The sequence below is a fragment of the Stylophora pistillata genome, chromosome 1, assembly GCF_964205215.1.
Source record: "Stylophora pistillata chromosome 1, jaStyPist1.2, whole genome shotgun sequence".
Classification (NCBI taxonomy): domain Eukaryota; kingdom Metazoa; phylum Cnidaria; class Anthozoa; order Scleractinia; family Pocilloporidae; genus Stylophora; species Stylophora pistillata.
In genome coordinates this window covers 7,384,259-7,409,992 of record NC_142519.1, presented here as the reverse complement: position 1 = coordinate 7,409,992, position 25,734 = coordinate 7,384,259, and the positions used below count along the sequence as shown (strand labels likewise).

Sequence of the window (25,734 nt, the reverse complement as noted above, 5' to 3'; positions counted from 1 at the left end):
AGTAGTTTATTTCTTAATAGTACAGTCTCAGCCAAAATGACTTTCGAACGTGCAGCTTTTGAACTTGCGATTTACTGTAATGGAATTAAGTATCTAGTTAATTCGATTATCCAAATCTTCCCCGCTATTACTAAACAATGATAAGTTTCCTTGATTAAGATGGGAAAGATGATTAACGAACTTTATGAAGATTAACAGTATAGTATATCAGTCGAAATGTGGTGACTCCAGAACCGTTATACAAACGTTAAAACATTTACGGAATTATTTTCAGCTGTCGCGGCTTAGTTGGAGACAGTTTTAAAAATGCGAGTGGGGATAAAAATTTTCGACATTTTGTTTATTCCTCTAGCAGATGCCGTGGGAAACCTTTCCAAACCTTTCCAAAGCTAAGGAAATGTCCAATGTGCTTAACGGCTCGGTCCCAAGTTGTCTCGCTGACCTATTCATAAAAAAAGGGACACCCTTCTATGCAATCTCAAGGGCTCCCCTGCCTCACTGAGGTTTCTCTTACCTAAGTTCTAACACGTAAAAAACAGATTTTATTATAGTGGTGGTAGCATATACTCCCACCATGGAACTCACTTCCTGAAGACATTCGATTCTGCGGCGAAGAGTTATCATTACATATTCAAATTTGAAAATTAAAGGTCACACCTTATTTTCTTAGATTCTCGGTATCATTTATCTTAATATTTTCATCTACTTTTTAAAACATACTAATCTAGATTTTAAATTTAGTTTCTGTGGAAATCAGTTCTGTTGCTGGGACAAGCGTGTTTTAAATAAAGTCTTCTTAGCACTTCCGAATTCTTTAAGGTATAAAGATTGGCACATTCTAACGTTACAATTATAATCTGATTAAAGCTCTAATCCGATTTAGTCTCGAATGAATAAAAATAGCAGTATCTGGTTCATATCATTATCAACACTAAAACCGATTTTAAAACGAATTCGTTTACAATTGCAGAAAGCGATTGCAAGCAAACCCTTGAAATCACAATTAATCGATCCTTTTTTTTCGAGAATCTTCCAAATTTCTTTTCTTCGGGCAAGCTCGGTTAAAACCATGCAAAGCTGATAAAGTAGAGGCTAATGAAGTGGTTAAAACTTCATACTTTATTAAGTGTTTATTCATTTACTTTTCAACAGGCAAGAGGATATTAAGGAAGTTTTTGCGAAAAGCTGAACAGCGAAATGTATGGAATCCTTTCATATGTTCTAATTCTAGAAACATGGAGAAAACGTTCCTTTCCTTTTAACGCGACAACAGCAGAGGTGTGTTCATATCTCAGTACTGCAAATTTCTAACTGGAAACTTACCGATTGATGGTTTGTAATAACAATTAAAGTGAACTGTAAACGCACTTGGCTATGAACTAGTTGAAATAGACGAATAAAGTTTAAAGATGGAGAGTGGAAAATCAAATTAAGAGCAAATCTCCGGATTTTGGCAAAAATTGGATATACTTGAGACGGATGAAATTAGGCTGACCTTTTTTCAACGTCTGAGACGAAATAATCCAAGCTGAATCAATTCTGTCTCCCTCTCAAATCCAATCTTCGATCCCTTTCAAGAACAGAAATAAAACTCGGCCTCATTTCTAGAAAGCGCTTTGTCAGGAATTTTACTTGAACCGTTGTTTTCAAGTTTGCGAAACCGTCTTTCATCGTCCTAGTATACTCAAAGCCGTCTTAGTCGTTAAGAGGGGTTGACCAATATCCTTTTCTTGGATAAGTGCGCTCATATCTCTACTTGCAAAAACATTCCTAAAGCCGCTCGGGCCAAAATGACAATGGCAATAAGCTTTATTTTCTGTATTTTCGTAATAACAAATAATCTGAAGGACCGAGCCTATTTGTACATATGTAGAAGTATAGATTTTAAAGACAGGATAATTGTAGACAGGTAGAGGTGTTCGTGCATAAGTTTCCGCTAACTTAAAACTCGACATTGCGGCAACAATTGGATATCCTTGTCTGAGGACGGATAGACTTGCTAAGACTGATAATTTTTTTTTTTTTTTTTTTGAACGAGGACTTTTGGGACCTGATATAAAAGGAGTAATGTTGTAGTCAAAAGCGTCTCCCTCATCATCAGCGCGATCAAAGTGGCTTCAACTACAGGCTTCCCTCTGGCAATCTGTCCTTTTGCCGTCATTGCTGCAGGTCGTCTTCAAAGAAGGTTTTAACTTTTTCATTTTTCTTCTCGAGTAACTACAATCATCAAGTCAGCACGAATTTATTTTCATTATTATTTAGGAGTACTGCTTCAGCGCTTCTACACCATATTTCCTCATACTAACCGTCTGACTCAGTAACACCAAACGTCAAATCACGCTAAACTGCTCTTGTTTCTCATACAAGCATTTTTTCTCACTACTTCGAATTTTAATGAAAATTCCTTAGCTCACTGTTACATTCCAAACAAGGCAGCTAAATGTTTCTTATCGCTGCTGCTGCATTCCATATCCCTACCCCCAATCTCTGTCGCCTTATCGACTCTGGTATTTGCCACAACCTCACTCCTGGTTCGTTATATATGGAGATTATTTTTCTTCACTATTGCAACAGTTCTGCTTTAACCACTATTTCTGGATTTGTCTTTCGTCGTGCCTCAGCTGTCTATTTACGCCATGGCTTGTTTCACCCCTAAACCCAGGTTGAATATGTCTTGTATCATATCCTTTTCTTTACTACTGCTTAACATATGCCTCAGATGGCAAAAATGAAATGGCGAGAACAAAAGAACGGCGAAAATGCATCGTTATCAACATCGCTTCACATCAGGTGCGTCCTCAATCGATAAAATTCAGGTGGATAAGATAGCACTTTTAATCGAACAGTTCCGCGACATGCAGGCATTCATCTTTTTTGTAAATATCGAGTAAGATACTAAATATGTGGTGTTTTTGTTTTCTCCTGGACGTTAAAAAAAAAAAGAAAGAAAAAGAGGTCTTTGAATATGAAATCTGAGAGCCCAAAAACTGTCTAAATGACAAGTTGCCCCACCAAACAAACACACACGACTGTAATGATCAAAATGTACTCTTTCTTTCCCCCTCCCCTCAATTCACTTAAGTTTTCCGAACAAAATGATTTCGAAATGATTTTTCTGGTACTAAATATGTTTTTTTTTTTTGTGATGGATTGTCACGCAGCCTAAAAACCGCTTGCAATTTGTTAATTTTTCACAAAAAGTAACTCTACAAATCAAAACGAGAGGTTTATGCAATAAAAATTTACAACAATCGATGTAACATTCGTTCATTCATTTCATATCTGAATTCTCTAATGCAATTTGTTCGTTGTAAAACCGTGAAGTTCGGCGTTTTGAATTGAACTTTACGAATTCTACTACAAATACACTTTCGCAAGTCCCTTGAATTTGAACATTTCCACCGTTAAGTTCAAAACGGAAAAGCGCATTAAATCTCTTGGTTTCGAGCAAGAAAAAGTGTCTCATTTAACTACAGTTAACATTTTTCTGTGAAAGAACGACAAGATTCACACACGTCATTGCAGCAAATAAACAAAGAGACACAACTTCAAAACATACATTTGAATTTAGTTAAAGTTTTCCAGATACTATTGCGCCCACTAAAAGTGCGAGAGCGACTGGAACAAGACAAGAACATCATCAGTGTCACTAAATGTCAAGTGTTCTTCAAATCTATCCAGTTTCAAAGCGTACGCAAAATTGCGCCTTTGATGGACATTAATGAGGGTTTGGGCAGATCGTTGACATGACGGTGGGAATAACATTTGTATTCAAAATTAGTCTTCAGCTATCCCGGCGTAGATCAGCTAGATAAAGCCTTAAGCTTGACTGCTTAGAATATTAAGACGACATAATATGGGAGTTTTGCCATCAAGATGTAGATGCCAGAGTTGAATATCATAATGGATGACCATTGTCTAACTTGCACTTATTGCAAAAAGCCATTCCTTGGCGAAACAGGAAGACGAGTAGGTGACCGATTCCAAGAACACCTTCGCGACGTAGAAAGATATGACAAGAACGCTTCAAAACCAGTCGCTAGACACTTTAATCTACCTTATCATTCTAAGCAGCATATGGCAATCTGCGGTCTTTCCTTAAATTTAGGTAGCTCGGAAAGCCGCAAAACTCTCGAACAAAAGGTCATCTTCCAAATCGGCACTCTTAATCCCACAGGTATCAACGAACGCTTTTCATTCCAATAATTTATTCGTGTTTTTCTCGTCCGGCCATGCCGCAACCAATAGCGTAGATTCAGTTTCTGCATATAAACCCACACACAACCCACAATTCGTCCATTTGCTCTGACGAAAGGCTAACGCTCGAAACGCTGCTTTTCAACTCTTCACGGTGGCCAATTTACAATTTCAACTTAGTTGATATTACCAAATTACATTTAAGAATATACTTGTTTACCATAATGCAACTGGTTAAACCAAGGGAAGTTTAGATTTTATTGGTATCTGGTGCAGTCAAATAACAAATAAATACAAAGGGGTACCAGAGGATATTATAGAAAAAAAAAAAACAAACAAACAAAAAAAAAAAACAAACAAACAAACAAAAAAAAAAAAACTAATACATGTCTGAGATAGATCATCAACTCATCGCTGTCAATAGCAACCGCACAATGATGAGTTTCGTCATATTTTTAATGTAGCTCCTAGTTTCAGGTTCTTCCCCTACTGATTCGCCCTCGTCTCAACGAGTGAAAAATCTAAAGCGGTTATTCTCTTTATTTATATGTAAGATCTCGTCTAAAAAAGAAATTTGAAATGTATTTAGAAAAGCATTTTCTTAAGATGACTTTTCCTTCCCTTTTAAAAGTAATCCTGCTCTTTGTTGATTTCCGTCAATACCTTTTATCCAATGGACGGTTTCATTTGCAGGCTCCGGATACACCATAGCACACATTTCTTGACATTTCATGATGGTGGGTGATTCTTGGTTAGGAAAAGCAACAAAGTGGGTATTACTATTAACTATTGCCGGGAATTTGTGGAATCTTCCTTTTGTCAGAAGCGAAGCTTGCAATTCCAACTTAAAAAGTAAGTAGTGAAACTTTCTGGCACGAAGAGTATGGCCTATTCTTTTGAACTTTATTTTTGGCTTAAAATTTGACCTCCTCAGTTGGGGTAGAGATCTATTAAATTTGTTTTACCCACTAATTTTATATCTTGCACAGCAAGACCCGTTGTCGACATCACTTCAAATTCGGAAAATTACAGTCTAGCCGTTGGTGCCTCTGTAACCCTGACATGTACAGCGGAACCGAGAAGTATATTCAGTGGTACGACCCACAGGATAGAGAAGTCGGAGCAAAGTGTCAGCAGCCTTCAAGTATACATCAATATAAACGTAGACTAAGCTGCCCATTGGTACCTAGAAATCTGACAGTTGACGAATTTGGCATCTACACTTGCCAAGCGGGCAATCCTTATAAGAATCACTGCACAAGGCAATTATTTGCGATAGGTAAGTATTTTCATCATACCTACGCGTACGCATTACGGTAAACATGCTACGTTTCTTGTTTGGGAAAGGTGGGTATTTTTTTTCCTTTTTATAGCTAAAGTAATGAACAGATAAAGCGCTTTGTTGATGAAATAATGGTATACATAAACAAATTACCTACGTGTGATTGGATGAAAACGAGTGCATTTTTCATGTAACAAGAGCGCAAAGTTAAAGCACGAGTGCAAATTACATGTAAAGCAATGCTCGGAAATCCTTACCAGTCGGAGAAAAAATTGTTTTAAAACAGTTACAAATTTCTGAGATATCAACGGTAACAAGCTGCCAAATTTTAAGAGAAATTGTGCACGGGAAATTTTTGGAGAAGAACCTGTCGAGATGGAAGAAAAACCAGGGGAAACATCTTCAGAAATAGAAATCCGGTTTCGAAAGGCGGATAAGCCCATACTTATCGGCGCCGAAGCAAGGGCACAAAAATTTAAATGTGGTTGTAAAAAACAAATTGACCACTGATTTTTCCATTTTTTATAACCTTATTGACCAAAGAAACGACGCCGGAAATGTTGAAAACTTTGCTGTGAACCACTCGGTTAACGTTGTACCTAGTGGTTTCACTTTAGTTTTGAACATTGTTGACCTCCAGTCATACTCTGTATTTAAACATCCATGTGAGCGAACACTTTCTCGCAGACAGACACGGACGCTTGAAATTGAAAATTTTGTTTTTCTTTTGTTTACACTCTCTAGTAAGCCGACACCCCATGGATAAAAGTTGACCAGTGGCGATAAAATTTATCTTGACTTTGCAAATCAAGAAAAATATACCTTTTGACAGAGAAACAGAAGAGTGGGGATTGGTTTTGTCAATTCTCTATTTGTCCGCGGGAAAGCAGGCCGTCGGAGGCGGACAGTTCTAAGAATGGAAACTAATATCCATTTCCCGAGGGCGTCTGCTTACGAGAGAGTTGACTGTGTTTATATCAGTTCCCACTTTCCTTTCAGGGTCTGCACCAGAATTCGTGGAGGCTCCAATGAACCAAAGTGTCACGATCAATTCCACTGCAACTTTTCACTGCGCTGCTAAGGGTCTCCCACTGCCAACAATCCACTGGATAAAGGACAATAAGTCGCATCACATACAATCCAACCATACACATGTAGCACGTGCTGTTCAAGACGACATAAACAATAGCAGCCTTGAAATAACAAAAGCACAGAAGAATGGAAGATATCAGTGCATTGCAGAGAACGTCGTTGGTGTAAAAGAATCAGGAGTTGCCTTCCTAATTCCAAAGAATTTAGGTCAGATTTACATGATAAGCTAATATGGCGACTCGGTTTAGGTTATGCTTACGACCTAACTTCATTCATTTGGATGATCGACAAAAAATTGTTTTAAAGGTCAAGGGCATGCTTTGTCAAATAGGGCGAATTAGTTTGGCTCATTCTTTGCGCTAATCGCTAAAGTAGTCCCTTGGAAACAAGAACTATGACTACTACTTAGGTTGTGCCCCTAAGTCTTCGCGAGTAGAGAGTTTTACATTTGCTCCGCTTGCCTTGTTTTTAAAAATCCCATCTTAAGATAATATCAATTTCCTCTAACCCTTGAAATTACTATTGTACTTTTTTATACAAATTACAGAAAAGCTGGAAGACCCAAAAAACAAAAGCCATTCAGCTGGTGCCACTGCAATTTTCAGCTGCAATGCCACTGCTCATTCAAAGCCAAATATGACATGGATTAAGAATAATCCAAGGTTAAAGGCCATCGTAACTTCAGATGCTACAGAATGCAATAGCATACAAAGCATAAAGTTTATAAACGAGAAGATGGAAGTTGAAGGCACATATCAATGCCACACAAAATACCCTTTGATAACTGGAAAGAGGAAGCCAAAATTGGTTCCCTTACACACAGAGGAAGGCAAGTTCTTGAAATCAAAGAAACAGTTCGTACTTTCTTTTCGAAAATATTTATCGACCTCACAAAATTTAAATGCAGGCCTTATGGTAATAAAACGTATAATAAATTCCCATTCAAAGCACTGTCAGTTAATATTTTCAAACTTCTTCCACCACAAGTCATGCAGTAGGATTGAGTCACCTGTAAAACTACCGATCTAAGACTTAATTATATTTTTGTTATCGCCTTGCCTTTATACTCTTCATGCATGTACGACGTAATTGACGATCATAATAATCAGCCATCCTAAACTCTCCCAATGAGTAATAATTAATGTAACCATCTTCGAATGTGATTGATTGATAATCTGCCCCCCCCCCCCCTCCTTACCACTGTTTTTTTTTTTTTTTCCTTTTTTTTTAATTCTACAGTGTTGTAAGCGGAAAGTTGGTCGTAATGGGGTACTTGTAATCGAACGGTTATATCAGCCAATCACATTAGCATATTCAAATAAATCCACCAATTACAGAATTGATTACAGTGTCGTTAACAATGGCAAACTTCCCAGAGTTGAGGATTTCAGAAAAATTATAGAAGCTCTCTCAAGTGTGCGTTTGTCGAATATTGTAATGGTTAGTTGTTTAACAGTTGGAATCAGAAGCGCTTTTTATGACTACTTTTTGCTTTTCTCGGAAACTGTATTGCTTGTAATTGATTGGTAACAGGAATTCATGTCATCCAATGCTATAAATAATCATGATCGTGATTGACAAATTGGACTCGCACATCGCGGTCGTCCAATTTGGCCATCAAAGGTCTTAAGTTGTAGTTTGATTTTCGTCTCATCTCACAGAAATTACAGAAACAAGATTGCAAGAAAGCCCAACTACTCAGATTGCAATAGTAATCGCTGCAGCTTGTGTGATGGCAACCTTGCTTATCAATAGTGTTTTGGGGCTTTTGTGGTACAAGCGATATAAAGTTGGCAAAAAGGTAATGTTTGTTTGTTCGATTCTCCGTTCACTTTTGCCGTAATTTTTCTTCTTCATTTAAGAAACAAAAATAAAACAAAAATAACATCCAAACATCAAGATGAGAAACTTCGCGTCGAGGCTCTCACTGCATTTTCTTCACTTTGATTCTCTAAGGTGCATCCACACTACTGTAATGCGTTTTCGTATCATAAAGCATTTTTTTTATTCCGTTTTCCGTGTCTTCCACTCTAAAAAATGCTTGTAAACGCGAATGAAAACTGGTTTTAATAGTGGTATTGATAAACGCATCGTTTTTGAAACGCTTCAATTTTTTTGTGGACACATGGAAACGAAGGCTTTTGGAATCAAACTGTATGGATTTCCAAATAAGAATACAATGGCACGGACAATTGAAATAAAAAAAACGAAAATGCAAATATAAGCTTCGTTCAGTTTGCAACGAAACTGACACGTTTGAATATGCTTAGGTGTGCGGGGCTAGAGCTCAAATATCTCAAGTATGTTTAAGGTACCTCCGATGACTATGCAGTTCTTTGACTGGCGTTGGAAACACTACTTTTACTGGATATATTTCCTTTTCATAAGTATACGTATAAAGTCTCAGAAAATCATTTTTTTCACCTACTTGTTCGTCTGACGATCACTTTAAAAACTACGTACTGGAACGCGCTTAGCCGTGTGTTCATTCGTTAACAGGGACTGCACTGTTAAAGTACAATTACTAATCTATTTGTTAACTTAGACCGGAAAAAGGATTTGAAAAAGATACAAAACAAGGTAATAAAGAAACAGCGCATCAACACGCCTCTAAAGTTCCTCATTGGTAATTTTTCTTTCTCATTTAATAAACATCAGCAGGAGAGACAGAAAACATCGTGAGTGTTCATATGCACAATGGCAAATACCCAACAGTCTTAATTGCGCAGGATGCTGAAAAGAACCCATCGCTCGAAGCCAATAACATGGAAAGGGTTGAAGAAAAGCTCCTGTTGTGCACGATGGAGAAAAATACGTCTGAAATGGAACCTTGATGGAACGAGCTATACACAATCCATAATGACCACAGCTAATTAGGGACTTGTTGTCCCTAAGCTCTCTAGATTTTAAATGATTATTCATTGAAGTAGAGGTGAAAAGTGATGGATTTTTATTGAGCTTAGAGGCACAGGCGCGGTAATTGTCCAACACAGTTCGCCCACACTGTGGTAAATAAATGTTTTAGAATATACCATAAAAGTCAAACACTAGTTTATTTCTATCCATATGCCGAAAAATGGCTTGCTAATCACTGCTGTAATGAAGCGGACGCTGATACAAATCGATTCAACAGCGCCGCGTTGGGGAAAAGTCTCATTTAGCGGAGCCTCCAAGCAGCTATCATTCTCATGGTATTCAACGTCAGGTAATCAAAACTAAAAATAGCCTTCGTTACAACTTCCGAACCAACCAATCAGCTATCGCACGAAATTCTAAATTTTTGCCAAAGACTATTGACCACTTTCGTAAATGCCTGCCGGATTGATATTCTTTTGTTTAAATTTAAAATAGCCTTTCTGGCCTCGCTTGAGATAATGTATTCATTTGAATTTTGTACTGGAGAACGTGGCCAGAAAGGCTAATTTAAATTTAAACAAAAGAATATTAATCCAGCAGCTATTTATGAAAGTGGTCTATAATAGTAATAATAATAATAATAATAATAATAATAATAGCACACAAGCTTGAAGTTTGATATGAGAAGAGGCGTGCCAGATAAAGTGGGTAGGATTGATGATGTCAAAGATTGCAGGAATATTTCACGGAAATGTGATCTGAAACAGCAGACATCCACGTCTGTTCAAACGTAGAGGATCGGGATAAATACGATACACCACCCCAAACAAGTGAAACCCTTTGAAAACTCTGTCAAGATTTTCTTGTTCAACAAATGAAGGAAGCCTCTACTTCATGTGCTCGACTCAACTCCTTGGTTCATCTCTCGAAAGGTCGAACATATGTTTTATTAGGAAATGAAGTAAAATTAGATATAATAAAATCATCCTAAAACAGTTTCTTAAATGAATTCAACAAAACTGACTCGTTTAAGCCGGAATCAGCTTTAGCTAATAGCCGAGTTGGCTATTCCTCATCCTACATAATTTTGTCTGGTTTCTAACAATTATTTATTAGCAAGCTGCCAGATTCTTCACCTTCGTCAATTTTTGAAATAAAGTGCTCGTGCCGATGTAAATGCGAAAGTATGTAAGCCCCAAGAAGAGTCTTATCACTTCTTATCGTTTGTCCAACTTAAGAAAATGATTCCCTTGAATTTACAGTCTCGATCTATTATTGCCATAAGTTGTCGACAATTTTTCCATTGGTTAGAAGGATATGACGACCAGTCTAAAAGTTTTAAGACCTTCTAAAGAAGCTGTGGTGCTGCGTCGGTGGAGGATTCTAAAGCTGACACCTCAAACGTTTTCCCTTCGTCAAAGGTTTAGATTGTCGTGCGATTGTCTTTATTTCCTCATTTTATATCGTTTTTGTCAGTAAAAGGTAAAATAAAAGTTTAGAAAGTGGGGTCATGGTAAAGAAATTGGACTAGATAAAGTTTGCCTCGTTTTACAAAAAAACCTTCGCACTCTTTCTTTTAACAGGGATAATTCTCTTCGGTTTTCTACGCAAAAGCGTCCCGACTCCGTATACTTGCACTTCTCTTTCGCTATAGTCACCACTAAAGTAGTGCTCTATACAGGTGCCTTTTGCCGGTTTCTTTAAGCATTTTGGCGGAAGGGGGAAGATAAATGAGGATAAGAGAAAATGATTAAAAAAGGGGCGGAGCGTGCAAAGACTTTTGCCGCGAATTTGTCTCCGGCATGACCTAATATGTAGTTTTTGTCAAACATAGCTCTTAAGCCCCTTTCAAACGGTATTTGACCCTATTCCAACACCGCTTTAAAAACATACCGTAGTAAATATAGAACCAGCTTTACCAAAAGAAATGCTTATTACATACGTAAAAAGGTATAAATGACCTGAAAAGGAAAAATAAAATCACTTGTAAGACTTGTAAAGCTTTCTCTTCAGTTTTGTGATTTGAATTTCAACTTATTAAACTGATACTTGTCAATATATGAATTAGTTAGTTCTAATTTATTGATAGATATTATTTATCTCTCTATGAAATCAATGAAATGCCTTATACTTGTTTCATTTAGATACTCCGTAAAAATCGTCAAGTAAACTTTTAAACTGTGGCAGAGCTTTCCTCTTAGAAATTCCAACTGACCACGGTTATCAAAAGGTATAAATGGACCATCATAATAATCAACTGGCAATGCAAATTATGCGGCTGCAAACGGATTAGTTAGTGTACTACAGATAGTATACTAACTAATCCGTACAGGCCTGATTTTTTTTCAGGTCTGATTTTCGCTATTGGATAAATAGCGCTCTCTACTGCGAGGATCGTGCATCATACGGAACCAAGCTTGTTCGGTCAAGATGGCTGAATACTGCCCTTTTTTTGTTTTTGTTTTGTTTTTTGTTTTGATTTTTTTTCCTGCAAAAAAATGCGTAAAAAGAACGAGGCTAATATCCAGCCATCTTGACCAAACAGGCTTGGCCGAATAATAGTCCGGAAGCCAGGACTGGAAAATGAAGGTTTCGCACAACCCACGAGTTAGAAAAGGTTTGATAGTACGTTTTGATAGAGGAAGACCTGCTGATTAACGCTAGGTAGTTTGTAACGTCAAATTGTCGTATAGGTTTTGCGTTAAGAGGGTATTTTCGTGGACAAACCACTGTTCAGCATGAAAACGAGGCTGACTTCTAAAAAAGGAGATTCCCTGGCCTTTTGACTATGTTTTTTAAGACTAAAATTATTGTATGAAGTCAGTTTCATAACAGGAACTTTGCTTACTCTATAAAACCATGAAACATGTAACGTGACTGGTCATGTGACACTGAAAATGCAAAAACACTCTTAGGTAAGTACTAATTACTACAGTTTTACTATCGTTTACAAACAGCAGAAGCCCCCTGCAAAGAGCTTGTCATCTCAAGGGAAGAATGAACGTTTTTGTGTTAGAAATAATCAATTTACACTAAATTCTTCTGCAAAAACTAGGATTGCTCTTTTTTAAAGTAAAGTTTAAATGGATTTGAAAGAGCTATCCTCTCAGCGTGAAAACGAGGCTAGATAGTGGGTGGACCCTTTTCGCTTTGTATTTCCTTAAAAGAGTTGCTATATCAACTAATATTAATGTGATATACCTATTAGCATAGACATTTTGAATTGACTTGGAGCTATTTGGCTCTCGAGTAGTCTATCAACTTGGATCCGAAGTCCAAAGGGGGCATAGTAAGAAGGGTGTTTCCCATGATGACACTTCGTCAAACGTAAATTAAAGACCTGATGAAAAGGGTATAAAAAAAAGTGTACTTTTGGATCAGTTCTATTTGCACGGGCATACATCGAAGGTTGATCATCAGTAATTGCGATTTTTGTATATCAGAGACGTCGGTGAAAAAAAAATGTGAAGAATTGTGTCAACTACATCTAAAGCTAGATTATGTACCACTTCTTGTTAAAAAAAAAAAATTAGTATGAAACTTATGCTCAGTGTGAGATTTATTGAGTTCGGACGTCACACTCAAACTTATCTCATGTAATTTTTTTAAAGAATATTCTCGATATCGTCGGCGGTGAAGCAAAATGAGGACTTTTCTCCTTATCAACTGAACGTGTGGCTGAGGTAATCAGTTGGTCAAGAAGAAATGTACCCATATGTGGGCCGGACGTGATTGCATGAACAGGGCTGGAAAAAGCACTACCAACCTGCGGAATGCGAGCTGAAATAACAAAAAAGAAAAGGAAAGGGCGACATATGATTAAATACTACTTACTAAGTGAGTTTAGCAGTTTTGACGGGACGATAGATTTAGAATATTTTTAGCCCTCCCACTCAGTAGATATGTAAAGTTCTGCAAGGAAGTCATTTCCTATTACAAAATTATTACTAATTTAAGAACACGTTGGTCAGCCGTAGAAATCTTAAATTTAATTGGCAGGATTGTTAACGAGGCATCAAAATCGGTCGTCTATGAAATTAAACCTTAACAGCGATGTGTTTGACTTACTCACTTACGCAGCCATTCAACAAGTCCGAGTTATGACCAACCCTCACCAAATAAAACTTAACGTTTGCTCTTCAGTGCGAGGCTCTGAGGACATAATATATCATTTGGATTGGAAGTCAGTAACAAAGTTTCAACCTTGTGATTCAAATTTCAGACGAAAGTCAGTATCATATGCAAGGAACGTGGGATATGGTAAGAATCTTCTCAAAACTGCGAGACAGAATCATCAATAGATGGATAAAAGTAAGTGATATGCGTCAGATACTAACCATTACCCTCTTTTGCCCTTCGGGTTGGATTAAACTCGTTGATTGAAGAATAATCCAGATCAATATTTGTTAACGAGGCAGCGAAAATTGACAAATACAGGAAAACAATTGAATTAATTGCAACACATTGTTCAATTAGAAGTGCTAGTTTGAAACTTCCAATGAGGCAGAATACGGGGTATGTAAAATTCTATAAGATTATGTCTCTTGAAAATTACGGTAATCAGAATAATTACCGACAGACTGATAGATTTCTAGCAATGATTGATGTGGACTAGAACAAGATCTTCATTCTCTTTGTCCTCCGAGAGAGATTAAATTCGTTTTTGAAGAGACAACCAAATAACATTGATTAAAGAGACAGTGCAAAGTGGCAAACGAGAAGAACGACTCAACGAGTGACGACAGATACTTATTTTTAAACGTGTTATTCTAGAACTTCCTATAGGGAAGAAAGTGGTATATTTTAACGAGTGTGACTTTCAATGTAAAAGTCGTGATAATTCGTCGACAAGACTGGCACGTTTTAATCACAAGGTAAAAATGCTCTAAAATTAATCTAGTTACAAATATATACAACTCCAAGTGCCATGAGCACATTTTTGGTTGACGTTTACAGCTATATTTTTCGTAAAAACGCTGTAATATAAAGCTGTTATGTAATGGAAGACTTGCAATTAGCCGTGTTAATTAGAGGACCGATCATTGATAGACGTGTTTATTTATCTTTATCAGGCTAAGGTCAAAAAAGATTTCCTACGATTATGTAACGTCTAGCGGCTCTAAGTATTTTTTTTTTTTTCAGTGAGGTTTTGATTGTTTACTCTGAGAACTCTCTGCTATCACGTAACTCACCAAGAAGTCTGATGATGAGTTCCCCAATCTCTTGGATCGGATCCCTCTTGCTTTGATCCTTCAACAGTGCTTGTTTTTCCACTCTAACAAACTTACAATCTAGGTTAATGCAGGTAGGTAATGTACTAACAGTTAAGCCGCATGCATAGATAGGAGCGGTAGAAATAAGTAATTGCAAGGAAATAAGTTCCCTCTGCCGTTTGACCATCTCTATGGAGTTCATTACTGCTCAAAACACTTTGAGCACATGTTTGACTTTCTGACACCTTTTTACGTTCAAGGGGATCAAGTTCATCTTTCAGATATCACGTCCTAAATTTTACGACGTAAAACCTTGTATTCACCTCGTTACGCCCTCAAATACACCGACGTCTATTTTACGGCGAGAATTCGATTATCGTTCAGTGAACTTTCAACGTCTTTAAACGAGGAGCTTCGCGTTATGACGTAAACTTCAATTTTGACTACACGTTACGTCGTAATTTATCAAATAAGTTTTACTTCGTATCTTGTACGACGTAAAATTTGTCACCTTTATAACTTGTCAATCAAAACCTTGTCAAATAAGTTTTACGTCGCAACTTTTACGACGTAACTTGTCAATCAAAAATGCTCACAATGTTTAATAAGTTAACTTCAAATTCTTAATAGATTACCATTTATAATGTTTCATAAGTTTCTTTATAGATTACGTAACCTCAAATTCCTAATGCGTACAATATGAAGTAAAGTCTTTCCCCTGGATACCGTTTTTAAGATATAGTTATCATTCGAGCCAAAATTTATTATAATCTCTTCCATTGTTCATTTGCGTGCATAATTTTTGGACGAAAATTTGCTTTTATTACAAACACAAAATACAACGCAAGTGCCGGTTCTTCCATTAACAGCTGTTGGTTTTGCTTTTCGCTTTTTGTTACAGATTATAAAGAAAAACACACTAATCTATGTTAATAGATCTCGCTTTTTATTCTTTTCTTTTTTTTTTTTTCTTCCTTTGGTGCAATGTAAGAATGAGAACCTGATAACTTGTAGTACACGAAACATTTACCACACAGCCCAATAGTTTATTCAACCTAACATCTTTGCTAATACGAGCACATGTATATATCATTTATTACTTGGCCAAAGCTATGCACGAAATGAATCCTTCTTACTGGTATGTAATTGATTCGCACTTTCGTTTTAAAGCGTTACTGTAGCTTTGAAGGTTACAGATGTATGGTGATCCTTTTATTTTCGTACTAGTTGCCAGAGGAAGCAAGTCAAACTAAAAAACAAATACAGATTTTTTTAAATATGGAATAACATTTGAGAGTTCAATGAAATGTAACTTACAATTCGCAGGTCATTCCATACATCTTATAGATCTTTACGTTATCTCTGGCTAATCGTTATTTCAAATATTGGATTAGTCGCGTCTTTAAATAAAAAGAGCGGTTGGTCCCCGGACTCCCTGGGACGACGCTCTGGCGCCAAAAATATTAAACACTAAGTGCAAATCAGAAATATTTCTGAGATGTTGAAGATATTCACGTTTTTCTCTTGGACTCAGTTACCATGCATTATAATACATAAAATAAAGTTATACATTTTATAATTACCTTAAATCCTCTATGATCGCTCCTGTTGACGGGGGAGGCTATTTTTTGCAGCTTCTATTGGAAATTTAAATCTTGCCGATAAATATCCAATTTTAACGATTTGTTTGTACTTAATGAAAGCTCTCCCTCATCTTGCAACATTGAAAATTATCCCAACCTCTGGTAATGTACGTAGGAAAAACCAAACCAAAAAACAAGCCATATCAAACAAAAGAGTATAATTCAAGATGGGCTTGACCGTGCCGGGAAGTTATCAACGGATTTAACTATTCTCGAAGAACTCGTCCAAGAGGAATCAACTGCGAAGAGAAACTTTCCAACACACAGTTATATATCCAAACTCAAAAGGTCATGCCGCTCTCCCCCCCCCCCTCCTGCCCCAGCCACCCTCACACACATACAGTTACACTTAAATGACACCAACAGCTAATTTATTTCTGCAATATGATCGTTATATATTTTCTTATACCGTAGAAATGTTTTTGTTCACGGAAGAGAAAAAGAAGAAAACAGCTGGAGCTAAGCAAAATCTTAACTATTAACTACAAGTGCAAACTATTTTAAAATGTTTGCGTTATCGCAAACTTATATACTTGGCAAAAATTTTCACGAAAAATATAAATAAATAAAAAAAGATAAATAAATGAAGTTAGCCAAAATTTAGGGTTACAAAATGATTCTTACGCCACTAACAGGAGATATTCGATGTGAAAAGCTTTTAAACTCTAACGTAACAAATTAAACAAAAAGAGAACTTGCAAAAGAAAACGTAAGTATCAGGCTGACTGAGCTGCCGTATAATGGCATAAACTCGTGCCAAAATAACAGATAGCCCAATATTATCCCTTAAACCCGAGCCCTCTACATCAAACTTTAAATATTAATATCTGACTAATTCGTTCCCATGTCTCTCAATCGTCTTTCTGTCCCAGTGGTCTTCATTTACCCTCGGGGATAGTAGAGGAAGCAAAACGCGAGTGCGCGTGAAACTCGGATAGCCAATTCGTAGACTAAAATTATTTGTACGATATTCTAGAGATATTCACATTGATTCTTTCGCACAAACATTGGTTTTGAAAGACATGCCACATTCCACGGCTCAGTGTGAAGGTCACCTTGTTTCTTTTTGTTTTTCCTTGTTTACAAAAGAACATAGATTAATTGTCATCATTTCTTTTTTTGTTTTCCTTTCTTTTTTGTTTTTAAGGTAGAATGCTCAGTTAAAAAAAAAAAAAAAAAATACTGTACAACGCAAATGATCCCCTCCCCGCCCCCGATACACACGCTTCCTGCGCCCTTTACCATCCTTGCATTTTTTAGCCCATGTCCAGTATGTTCTAATATCGGTTTAATGGGATAAAATATGGATTGCCCTTGGTGTCTATGAAGCACAAAGTCTAGTCTTGGTAGAGACAGCAATGCAAACGCCGTCCTGAAAAGCACCTGAAACAAGAAAAAGAAAACAAAGGTGACGTCAGTGAAGCACTTGCCAGGCTGCTAAGTACTATTTCATTCCATTTTCAAGCTTTAGGACATTATTCATACTCAAGGTAAGTAATACACGTTGGTTTGGAGTAGTTTTGAGAGGCCAGTTGCGTTGCATTGAAAAGTTGGAGAAATACCTTTGCAATCGGCCATGCTAACATTAAATATTTTTCAGACTTACATGGAAAGCTTCACTCTTGTTAACTTCCAAGACACGTTCTATCAAATGGAAGCTAGTGTATTCAAGAATTTCTTTTTGAAATGAGATTTAACTTTTACCGTAAAAGGGGGCATTAAAGTATCAACCAGTGTGAGAAACTAACATTTTTCAGTAGCTCGGTCTTAAAAACAACAGGTATATATAATAGACTAGCTAGGAAAAAACATTTAGTTCTGTGCCGGTAGATGCATGTTGCAAGAAAATCTACCCTCTACTGGCCTCTTTTTACATTTCGTGCCATAAGATATTATTGAAAAAATTTCGTTTTTTAATATCTCTATTAAAATAAATAAATAAATAAATAAATAAATAAATAAATAGCCTATATAGCATGATCAAGAGATTCTTGGACGGGAGTAAAACCTATTCACATGCATTCTTTTTTGTCCCAAAAAATAGGCTTAAATTTTGCGGACTCATTCCTCTTTAGGGACTAAGAAAATGCAGCCAACGTTATTTAATCAGTTATTTTTTACTAGTTATTTCCCATGTTAAAACTCGAAAGTTTCGATTCCCATTTCTTGTCCGTGAATGTGTACGCGGCCCCCTACACCTCCATCACCAAAACATATGCGGCTTATAGCAGGGGTTCGTACAGTACCCTGCCCATGATACATATAAGGACTCCCTTGGCTTGTTCCCTTACTCTCACTGCTGGTACTTTACTAAGAAAGGCTTTGAGAGGAGTTTTCGATAACGTTTCTCTAAAGATAGTGTTAATAAAGACTAATTTTCTGTTGTTTTGTTGCCATAAAACAAATTAAGGGCGTAGCCAGGATTTTTTTTATCGGTTCCCACCACAAGAAAAAAATGTCTTCTATAAACGCTATTTTCGCACGATATCCCTACTCACAGTTAAGTCTTTTTTGTAACGTTTTAGATAACATGGAAAGTCATCGCACCTATACCCCCTCTTATCTTCGCCTTTCCTCTTCTTTGAAACAGATTAAATTAACTGCAAAAACGGTGGACGAAGATCCTGTTGGTTGTGAACATTGCCGATCTCTCTAGAAAGGAGATCTAATGAGCCAAAAAATTAAATGAACCTCGAACGAGAAGTCAAAAGACTACTGCTTGAGCAAAGCTAATTGAAAACAATGTGTATAACAATATCTCGCCGGGCTGGCCATACCAGCCTTCTAGCTTCGATCAGGTTTTCAGATGTTACTGAACTATATAGGGATCACAATATTATATAGATGGAGAATGTAGCAATAGAAATTGTTAAAAAAAGGGAGGCGGAAATGAAGTAGAACATAAAAAGTAGAAAAGGAAAAATTCTAAAGGATATGGATTACATTAATTCCTCACGGCGGTGTAGGCCACGAGATTCAAGAGTCATAGAAAGCCTTATCTATCAAATGCGACTCCCTGGTCTTACGAACGGAGTCACGAGAAGAAAGAATTTTCTCTAGTGAGATTATCAGTAACATGGAACCCTATCGGCCCTATATCGCCTTATTGTAATATTTGTAAACGAGGGAGGGGTAGGTACACCCTGACCAATAATCACCTACGCCCAGTTGCAGATCTGGTGACAATCCATCACCACCGAGAGCACAACGGGAGATGAACAACATAAACAAACTGCCATTGGAGCGGCAAAAGCCTGTCTCCTCCTCAGACTTTCCCAAGGCTGGGTGGGAATTGGGAAACTTAGAGCAAGCGAGACAAGCGGAAAGCGCGAGAGAGGGATACTTTAATTTAGCTTTAAAGGAGTAGAGCGCGAGCGGGGAGTGATGGGAAGGTAAATGTTTTCCTTAATTATTAACTAAATATCTCCCAGTGATCGCGAGAGACTGGGGACAAAGCGGAAGGCAGAACCACGCGGAAAATCAGTCGATATTCAGGATATTCTGTTCCTTCCTTTTACCTCTATTTGTTGGTCTATTGGGCAGTTTTTTTTTTTTTTTTTGTTTTAAGAGAAAGTAAGCATGGCTCAAGTCGGTTACCATCCCGATTCCTTCGTCTAGCAGCCGGACCCAGCTTACTTGTGTCCTATTTGGTGAGTAAACTAAATAAAACCAACTCGAATTGCAACATGAGAGTAGTGGTTTTATCTGTTTTATTAATTCTCTGCGGCTAAAATATGATATTAAAAAAAAGGGAATCAACCAGCAGTCGGAATACTACTTTTGTTTGGATCTATCAACAAAGTTGAAATGGTAAATTGGCCACCGTAACGATTACAAAAGCTGACGTTTCGAGCGTTAGCCCTTCGTCGGAGCGAATCGAGGAATTGTGGGTTGTGTGTGTTTTTAAAGGCAGAAAATGGAGCTACGTTATTGGTGGGAACATGGCAACGAGAAAAACACGAAGAAATTAGTGGAATGAAAAGCGTTCGTTGATCCCTGTTGGATTTAGTTTGCTGGTTTGAAAGATGAGGTTTTGTTCAAGAGATGTTGCTGGACAAAGGTAATATATATCTTAATTTCGTTCTGTTTATCGTGCCTTCGTAGGATTTTGATGTATTTCTTCGAGACAAGCCGATTCACAAAAACGGTTCCATTTTCTCGTCAGTTTCTTTTTCACGTATTACTTTCTAGTTTTACGCTTCTTTCTGTAACCTGCTGAGGATATTAAAGAGAAGTTGTAATTCTGCTAGCAGTGTCTTAGTGAATATTGTCGGTATCGAATTAGATCTACTTATCGTGCGAAAGGTCGCCGGTAACAACGATATCGCCAAAACCTAGTTTTATATAAGGTTAACGGATAAAGTGCAACACTGAAAATGATTTATTTCACCCAACACCGTTAGCTTGAAATTGTAAACATCGTACTCAGTAAGGTTTTAGAACACCGCAACATCGCAATGCGAGTTGTCACCGCAAATTACATTTAAAAAAAGTGAGTTAAACACCGCAATACCGCAACACCGCAAAACGCTATGTCCCCCTCCTAAATTGGAAAGAAAATAAATTAATTTAATGAAAGAAAATGCTATTCCGAGGAATACCAAACACGCCACAAAGTTTGGAATGACACTCTTCAAAGGTAAGGTGTGAAAATTGTGCTAAACGTTAAAGAAACCATTTAAATTCCCGTGAAAATTTTGACTATTTCGACATGCAGGAATAAATCAAAACAACTACATTCAATTTTCGCAAAAGTTTATTTACTTAACAGAATGGTTTTAACAACAAACCGAATTTACCACTGACTTTGAGGCAATAGAGATCAACGAGATGAATAAATGTTTGTCAAAATTTTACGTCTCAGTCGGGAGGAAAGACTGGACTTTTTACAAGAGAAATAGTCTGTTGTCCGGGCTCATCCTCGGTATAAAAACCCGCGAAGCTCACAAGTGACGTAAAATAAAGACAACAACACTATACCTCATGAAACAAAGAAAACCTCGTCAGTATTTACACCGAGGATGACCCGTTGTCCGTGCGAGCGGCTCTCACTAAGGCCCTGTTTACAAGCAGGTAGGGTAACCCTAGTGCTAGGGTTACCCTGGCAGGAGGGTTACCCTAACGCTCCCACATTTCTTCTTTTTTTCATCGACGTGTTTACAAGGCAGCTAGGGTTACCCTAGCACTAGGGTAACCCTAACTGAGCGCTAGGGTTACCCTAGCGCTAGGGTAACCCTAACTGCCTTGTAAACGCTCTGGTGGGGATAACTCGCCTACCTGGGACAACTTTTTACTTGTTTCCAGACCCTTTGAACATTGATAACAATGCGTGTGGTTACCAAGCATAGGTAAGTTGTCTCGTGTGGTAGGGTAACCCTACCTGCGAAATTTTGCCTGTAAACCCGGGCTATCTTTGACCAGCCTGCTAGGGTAACCCTAGAACAAGGGCTACCCTCCTTGCTTGTAAACAGGGCCTATAAGTTGTTCACTGACGCGTGACAATGGCAAATAAAATTTAACATTCCTTTGCTCATTTCTATAATCACCTGAGTAATTATACGAAAACAGTTAATCGCCTCAGGCTCGAAAACTGTTTGAAAAAATACGAGCAAAACTCCGTAATTTATCCTTTGATGTCGACGCTAGCAGTCATGTGATTTATCCGGTTCCATAGTTTTCGAGTCCGATGCTTAAAAACGAAAGGCCATTGACCGAGATTTAATGTAATGGCATCGTATGGCTTATGATAGTTGAGGCTGTCTCAGTGTTTCTCTCTAAAAATACATTTCCCGTGTTTGATGGTCACATCTTGATGTCCATTCCTGAAACTGTTTTCCTTAACGTTTTCAACTTTTGAGATATGTTTTTGGAATTCTTTAGTTATTTATATGTATCCGATTGTCTCTTTTAATCCGCACACGAGTGATAAGATTGAAGAACCCTCTGGGCCGCATGTCAAGCTTTTACCTTAAAGTTTCTGTCCTCGAACGGCATCAGGGCTTGATTCTCCAAAAATAACTTCTGTCGGTCATCGTTGACTTTGTTATGGTTTCCTCTACCGCCCTTTCTTTAAGCCTTCACCAAAGTGCTTTTTAGGAGAAAAACGTAAACCAAAATGATATTCACGTGCACGAGAAAGTTTTTGGGGTTTCAACGAAGAATTTTGATCCTTAGAGGTCAGTTGGCTCTTACGCTCACATATGCTTATAATTCAAACTTTTGCCATTTATTTGTCACTTAATTACCTAACGCTATTACAAAAAAAGCAATAACAACAACAACAAAAACAACAACTTTTAAAATCATTATGGCTAACCTTGACCTATATACTCAAAGAAGGCAACAGGCACCGAGAATATTAGATTTGGATAGGAAACCAGTAGCTATAGTTTAACTCAATTTCCACATTCCAAGCGCAATTTATGGTACACAGAAAGTAGCATTCAAAAATACACGGGATAAAGTCTCTTGAGAGTCGATTTCGCGGAAGAATCGTAGTCGACTGAAACCGACAGAATAATAATAGAGATTGATGTGTGTCTGCTTCTGACCTGGACCCTCTTTTCCCTCCATGCAGCATTAAAATCGTCGTCTGAAGAACCAAACCAATTATATTTTTAAAGAATCTCAATTTCTATAAAGCCAATCCAAATAATATTATATAAAGCTTCAGGGCCCATGCTCCCTCCTAAGGACGAGTGATCTAGAAGCTAGTCGGGCAAAAAGAGGCGAAAATGATAAACAACGAGTTCAGCCATAGATGACAATTAAACTATTTTAATCGCACGAAATACTTTATTTGGAAAAAATTCATTTCCCCTGTCCCTTTTTGAGCAAGAACGTTCATTAAGTGTTGGGCAGAAGGCAGAATTGTTAAATGAAATCTGTTAAGAACTTTCTAATGCAAGTAAATCGTGCATACGAAATCTTCTCGAACACGAACCTTTAAAATCAAATATCACTGAAAACTGATTTTTGCTTTACGTCTCATTGAAAAGGGCATTTGTTAAGGCTATCTGGAATGCTCATGATATTGAAGCCATTTTTTTTTTCCGGCGCTCTTCGAAGTCAGGTTTTTGAAAACGTGCGATTACAAAGAATCTATGCAGGATAAAGCTATTATTATTATTATTATTATTATTATTATTATTATTTATTTATTTATTTTTTTATGAATAGATACATTACGGGCAAACCTGTGTACGTGAGCCGTCTGCATGCGATCTTTCCCCCTTCCCCCCCCCCCCTTCCTCTGCATTGCAGACGGAAGAACACTGGTAGACTTCACGTAAGTTGTCACCGCAATCCTATCTCACTGACAACCACCCTTCTCCCCTTTGAGAAATCTTGAGGGAACGTTTCCTGATGAAAATCTCCTTTTATTTATTTATTTTTTTCTTTTGTGGCAGTTATATACTTACATATTCAGTGCGACTGATGTAGAAAGCAAATCCTAGCTCAGCCGATTCTATTACAATCCTCTTCCCGAAGCCACGTATCATTCTATTAGGACTTGTTTTTTTGTAAATGGGAGTTCAAATCAGGTAATATTTTACTGAATTATTGGTAAGAGAACACTTATTTAAAGTCCACTGGTCTGATTTTCATTTCAGTGTTTTCAGGAGCACTTGCCTCAGGAGTACTTCCTAAATGATCCCAGTGGATGTTGCCGAGAGGAGTTCCACTGCTTGGGTAAAGACCGTTAAGGTTTGACGTTACCACACAATTTTTACTGTACCACCATCCTCCTCCACGTTCCTTGTTGCACTCGCCGTAAGCAGGGTCTCTATCCCAAGTGGCAAAAGAGAAGTTCTTATGGGAACCAAACGAATCATTCTTGACAGTCCCATCTATCGAAAAACCGAAAAAAAAAAAACAAATAAACAAATAAATAACAGAATCAACTTTATAAACTGGACATATTTAATGAAGCTTTAAATTCTATGTTTGTCGTTAGTAAGTATGATGAAAATACTGGGAGATATTTTGCATGTTAAAGAAAAGGAAGTTTTCTCAAGAAAACTAAAGACTTGAAGAGAAATACGAGTTCCACTTACTTTTTTAACCTTACTATTCAAATTATAGATCATATGCTTCGGCATCGAGTAGCAAATGGATTACAATGAGACTAGTAATTTGTTTAATTCATCAGTTCGACAAAGGAATGTACATACTTGCCACTAAACTGTTATTTAGTGACGTTGATTGGGATATATTAATTCAGCTACATGAGAAAGAAGCGTTTAAAATGCCATGATAAATGTGGACGATGGTGAAATAATGACCATAATTGACGAGCAAGTAGATGAGGATAGGCTAAACGAAGCAAATTGACTTACCCCAACGATTGCTGAGTTTCAGCCGGTAGGTAGTGCTCTCGTTTCCAATTCCAAACCAACCATACTCAGCGTAAAGTGGCTCTTCATTAGTTACTCCTAGTTCTATGCGAAGTCTGTTTGCCGTTTCATTTCCTGTCAAGCGGTGGATCTTTTCCAGTCCGAGCCAAAATTCCTGAGTGAAGAAATTTCCGAAGCCATGTTTGTACTCTTCCCAGGTACGATTGAAGTCCATGGATCCTTTAAGTCTCTTCTGAAGCACTATCCATCCTCCACCAGCAGTGGTCTGGTCGCAAAATACGTCAAAGGCGCCTAAACCATCACGAGGCTCGATTGTATAGACATTGCTGATTCGTCCACCCGACTTGTAAACGTCAGCACAGTCCTTAGCTAACCAAAGAGAAATATCCAAATTCTTTCAACTGAGTTGTACAAACGGAACAATTTTCAACACTTTTATACCCTATCTTGGATAGATAACATTTCAAATTTCTCTTCGGTCGCCCTTGAAATCTGGGCATTCCAATGAACCGGCACCTCAATCAACAAACCTCACATTGGGTATCGAAAGATACCAAATATTGGGATAATCTATTAGGCGTAGGCAATTTCTCTTCGTTTCCATAAATGTTTAGATCAGAAGGCCTATGAAATTTCCATTTATTTACCTTTTATTGATGTTCCGTTTTCCTTGAGAATTTCCATTTCACTTTGAATTTTAGGAAGTTGAAGCAGTATCTCGTTACTGGAGCCTCCAGGTTCGTTGTGGCACTCTAACGGGGCTGCACGCGTTAGAAGGCTTGTCGTTAAGAACAGAGCAAAGAGCAGCATGGTGGAGATTAAGGAAGCAAAAGTCATTCTTTGGTCTAAGGCTTGATCCAACTTAAAGCTGCAACCAGTTGACATGCAATAGAGATTATACCGAGGTGAAAAAAAACTAGAACGCGCAAATAGAAGCCAGGTAGTCATTAAATGAGTTAATCTATCAAGGAAACTATTTCATACAGAGGATGGATTGTTCTGTCAGATGTTCAGAAGAAACCTTTAGTACAATCAGCAATCAAACACCAGCGTTGCTAGCAGGTAACTAGTTTACGAGCGTAGTACATCCAAAC

At 37.5% G+C, this 25,734-nt stretch overlaps 2 protein-coding genes across 3 annotated transcripts; one reads left to right on the top strand and one right to left on the bottom strand.

The window, feature by feature from the left end:
* Positions 1–1,717: 1,717 nt before the first annotated feature.
* LOC148741068 (leucine-rich repeats and immunoglobulin-like domains protein 2) lies at positions 1,718–7,764 on the top strand. Of its 2 annotated transcripts, XM_088733371.1 has the most exons (5): positions 1,718–2,185; positions 4,891–5,049; positions 5,191–5,476; positions 6,479–6,778; positions 7,119–7,764. In XM_088733371.1, the coding sequence occupies exons 3-5, from the start codon at positions 5,260–5,262 to the stop codon at positions 7,598–7,600; spliced, it is 999 nt and encodes a 332-aa protein (XP_088589497.1). In that variant the 5' UTR covers positions 1,718–2,185; positions 4,891–5,049; positions 5,191–5,259; the 3' UTR covers positions 7,601–7,764. The 2 variants fall into 2 exon arrangements, with proteins under 2 accessions (XP_088589497.1, XP_088589490.1); XM_088733364.1 differs by having other exon boundaries at positions 4,891–5,476.
* Positions 7,765–23,553: 15,789 nt separating this feature from the next.
* Positions 23,554–25,497, bottom strand: LOC148741067 (angiopoietin-related protein 7-like). The gene is made up of 3 exons (XM_088738036.1): positions 25,288–25,497; positions 24,623–25,009; positions 23,554–24,133 (listed from the first exon to the last, which is right to left on the bottom strand). Exons 1-3 carry the CDS (start codon positions 25,475–25,477, stop codon positions 23,862–23,864), a joined length of 849 nt encoding a protein of 282 aa, XP_088594162.1. The 5' UTR covers positions 25,478–25,497; the 3' UTR covers positions 23,554–23,861.
* Between the last annotated feature and the right edge of the window lie 237 nt (positions 25,498–25,734).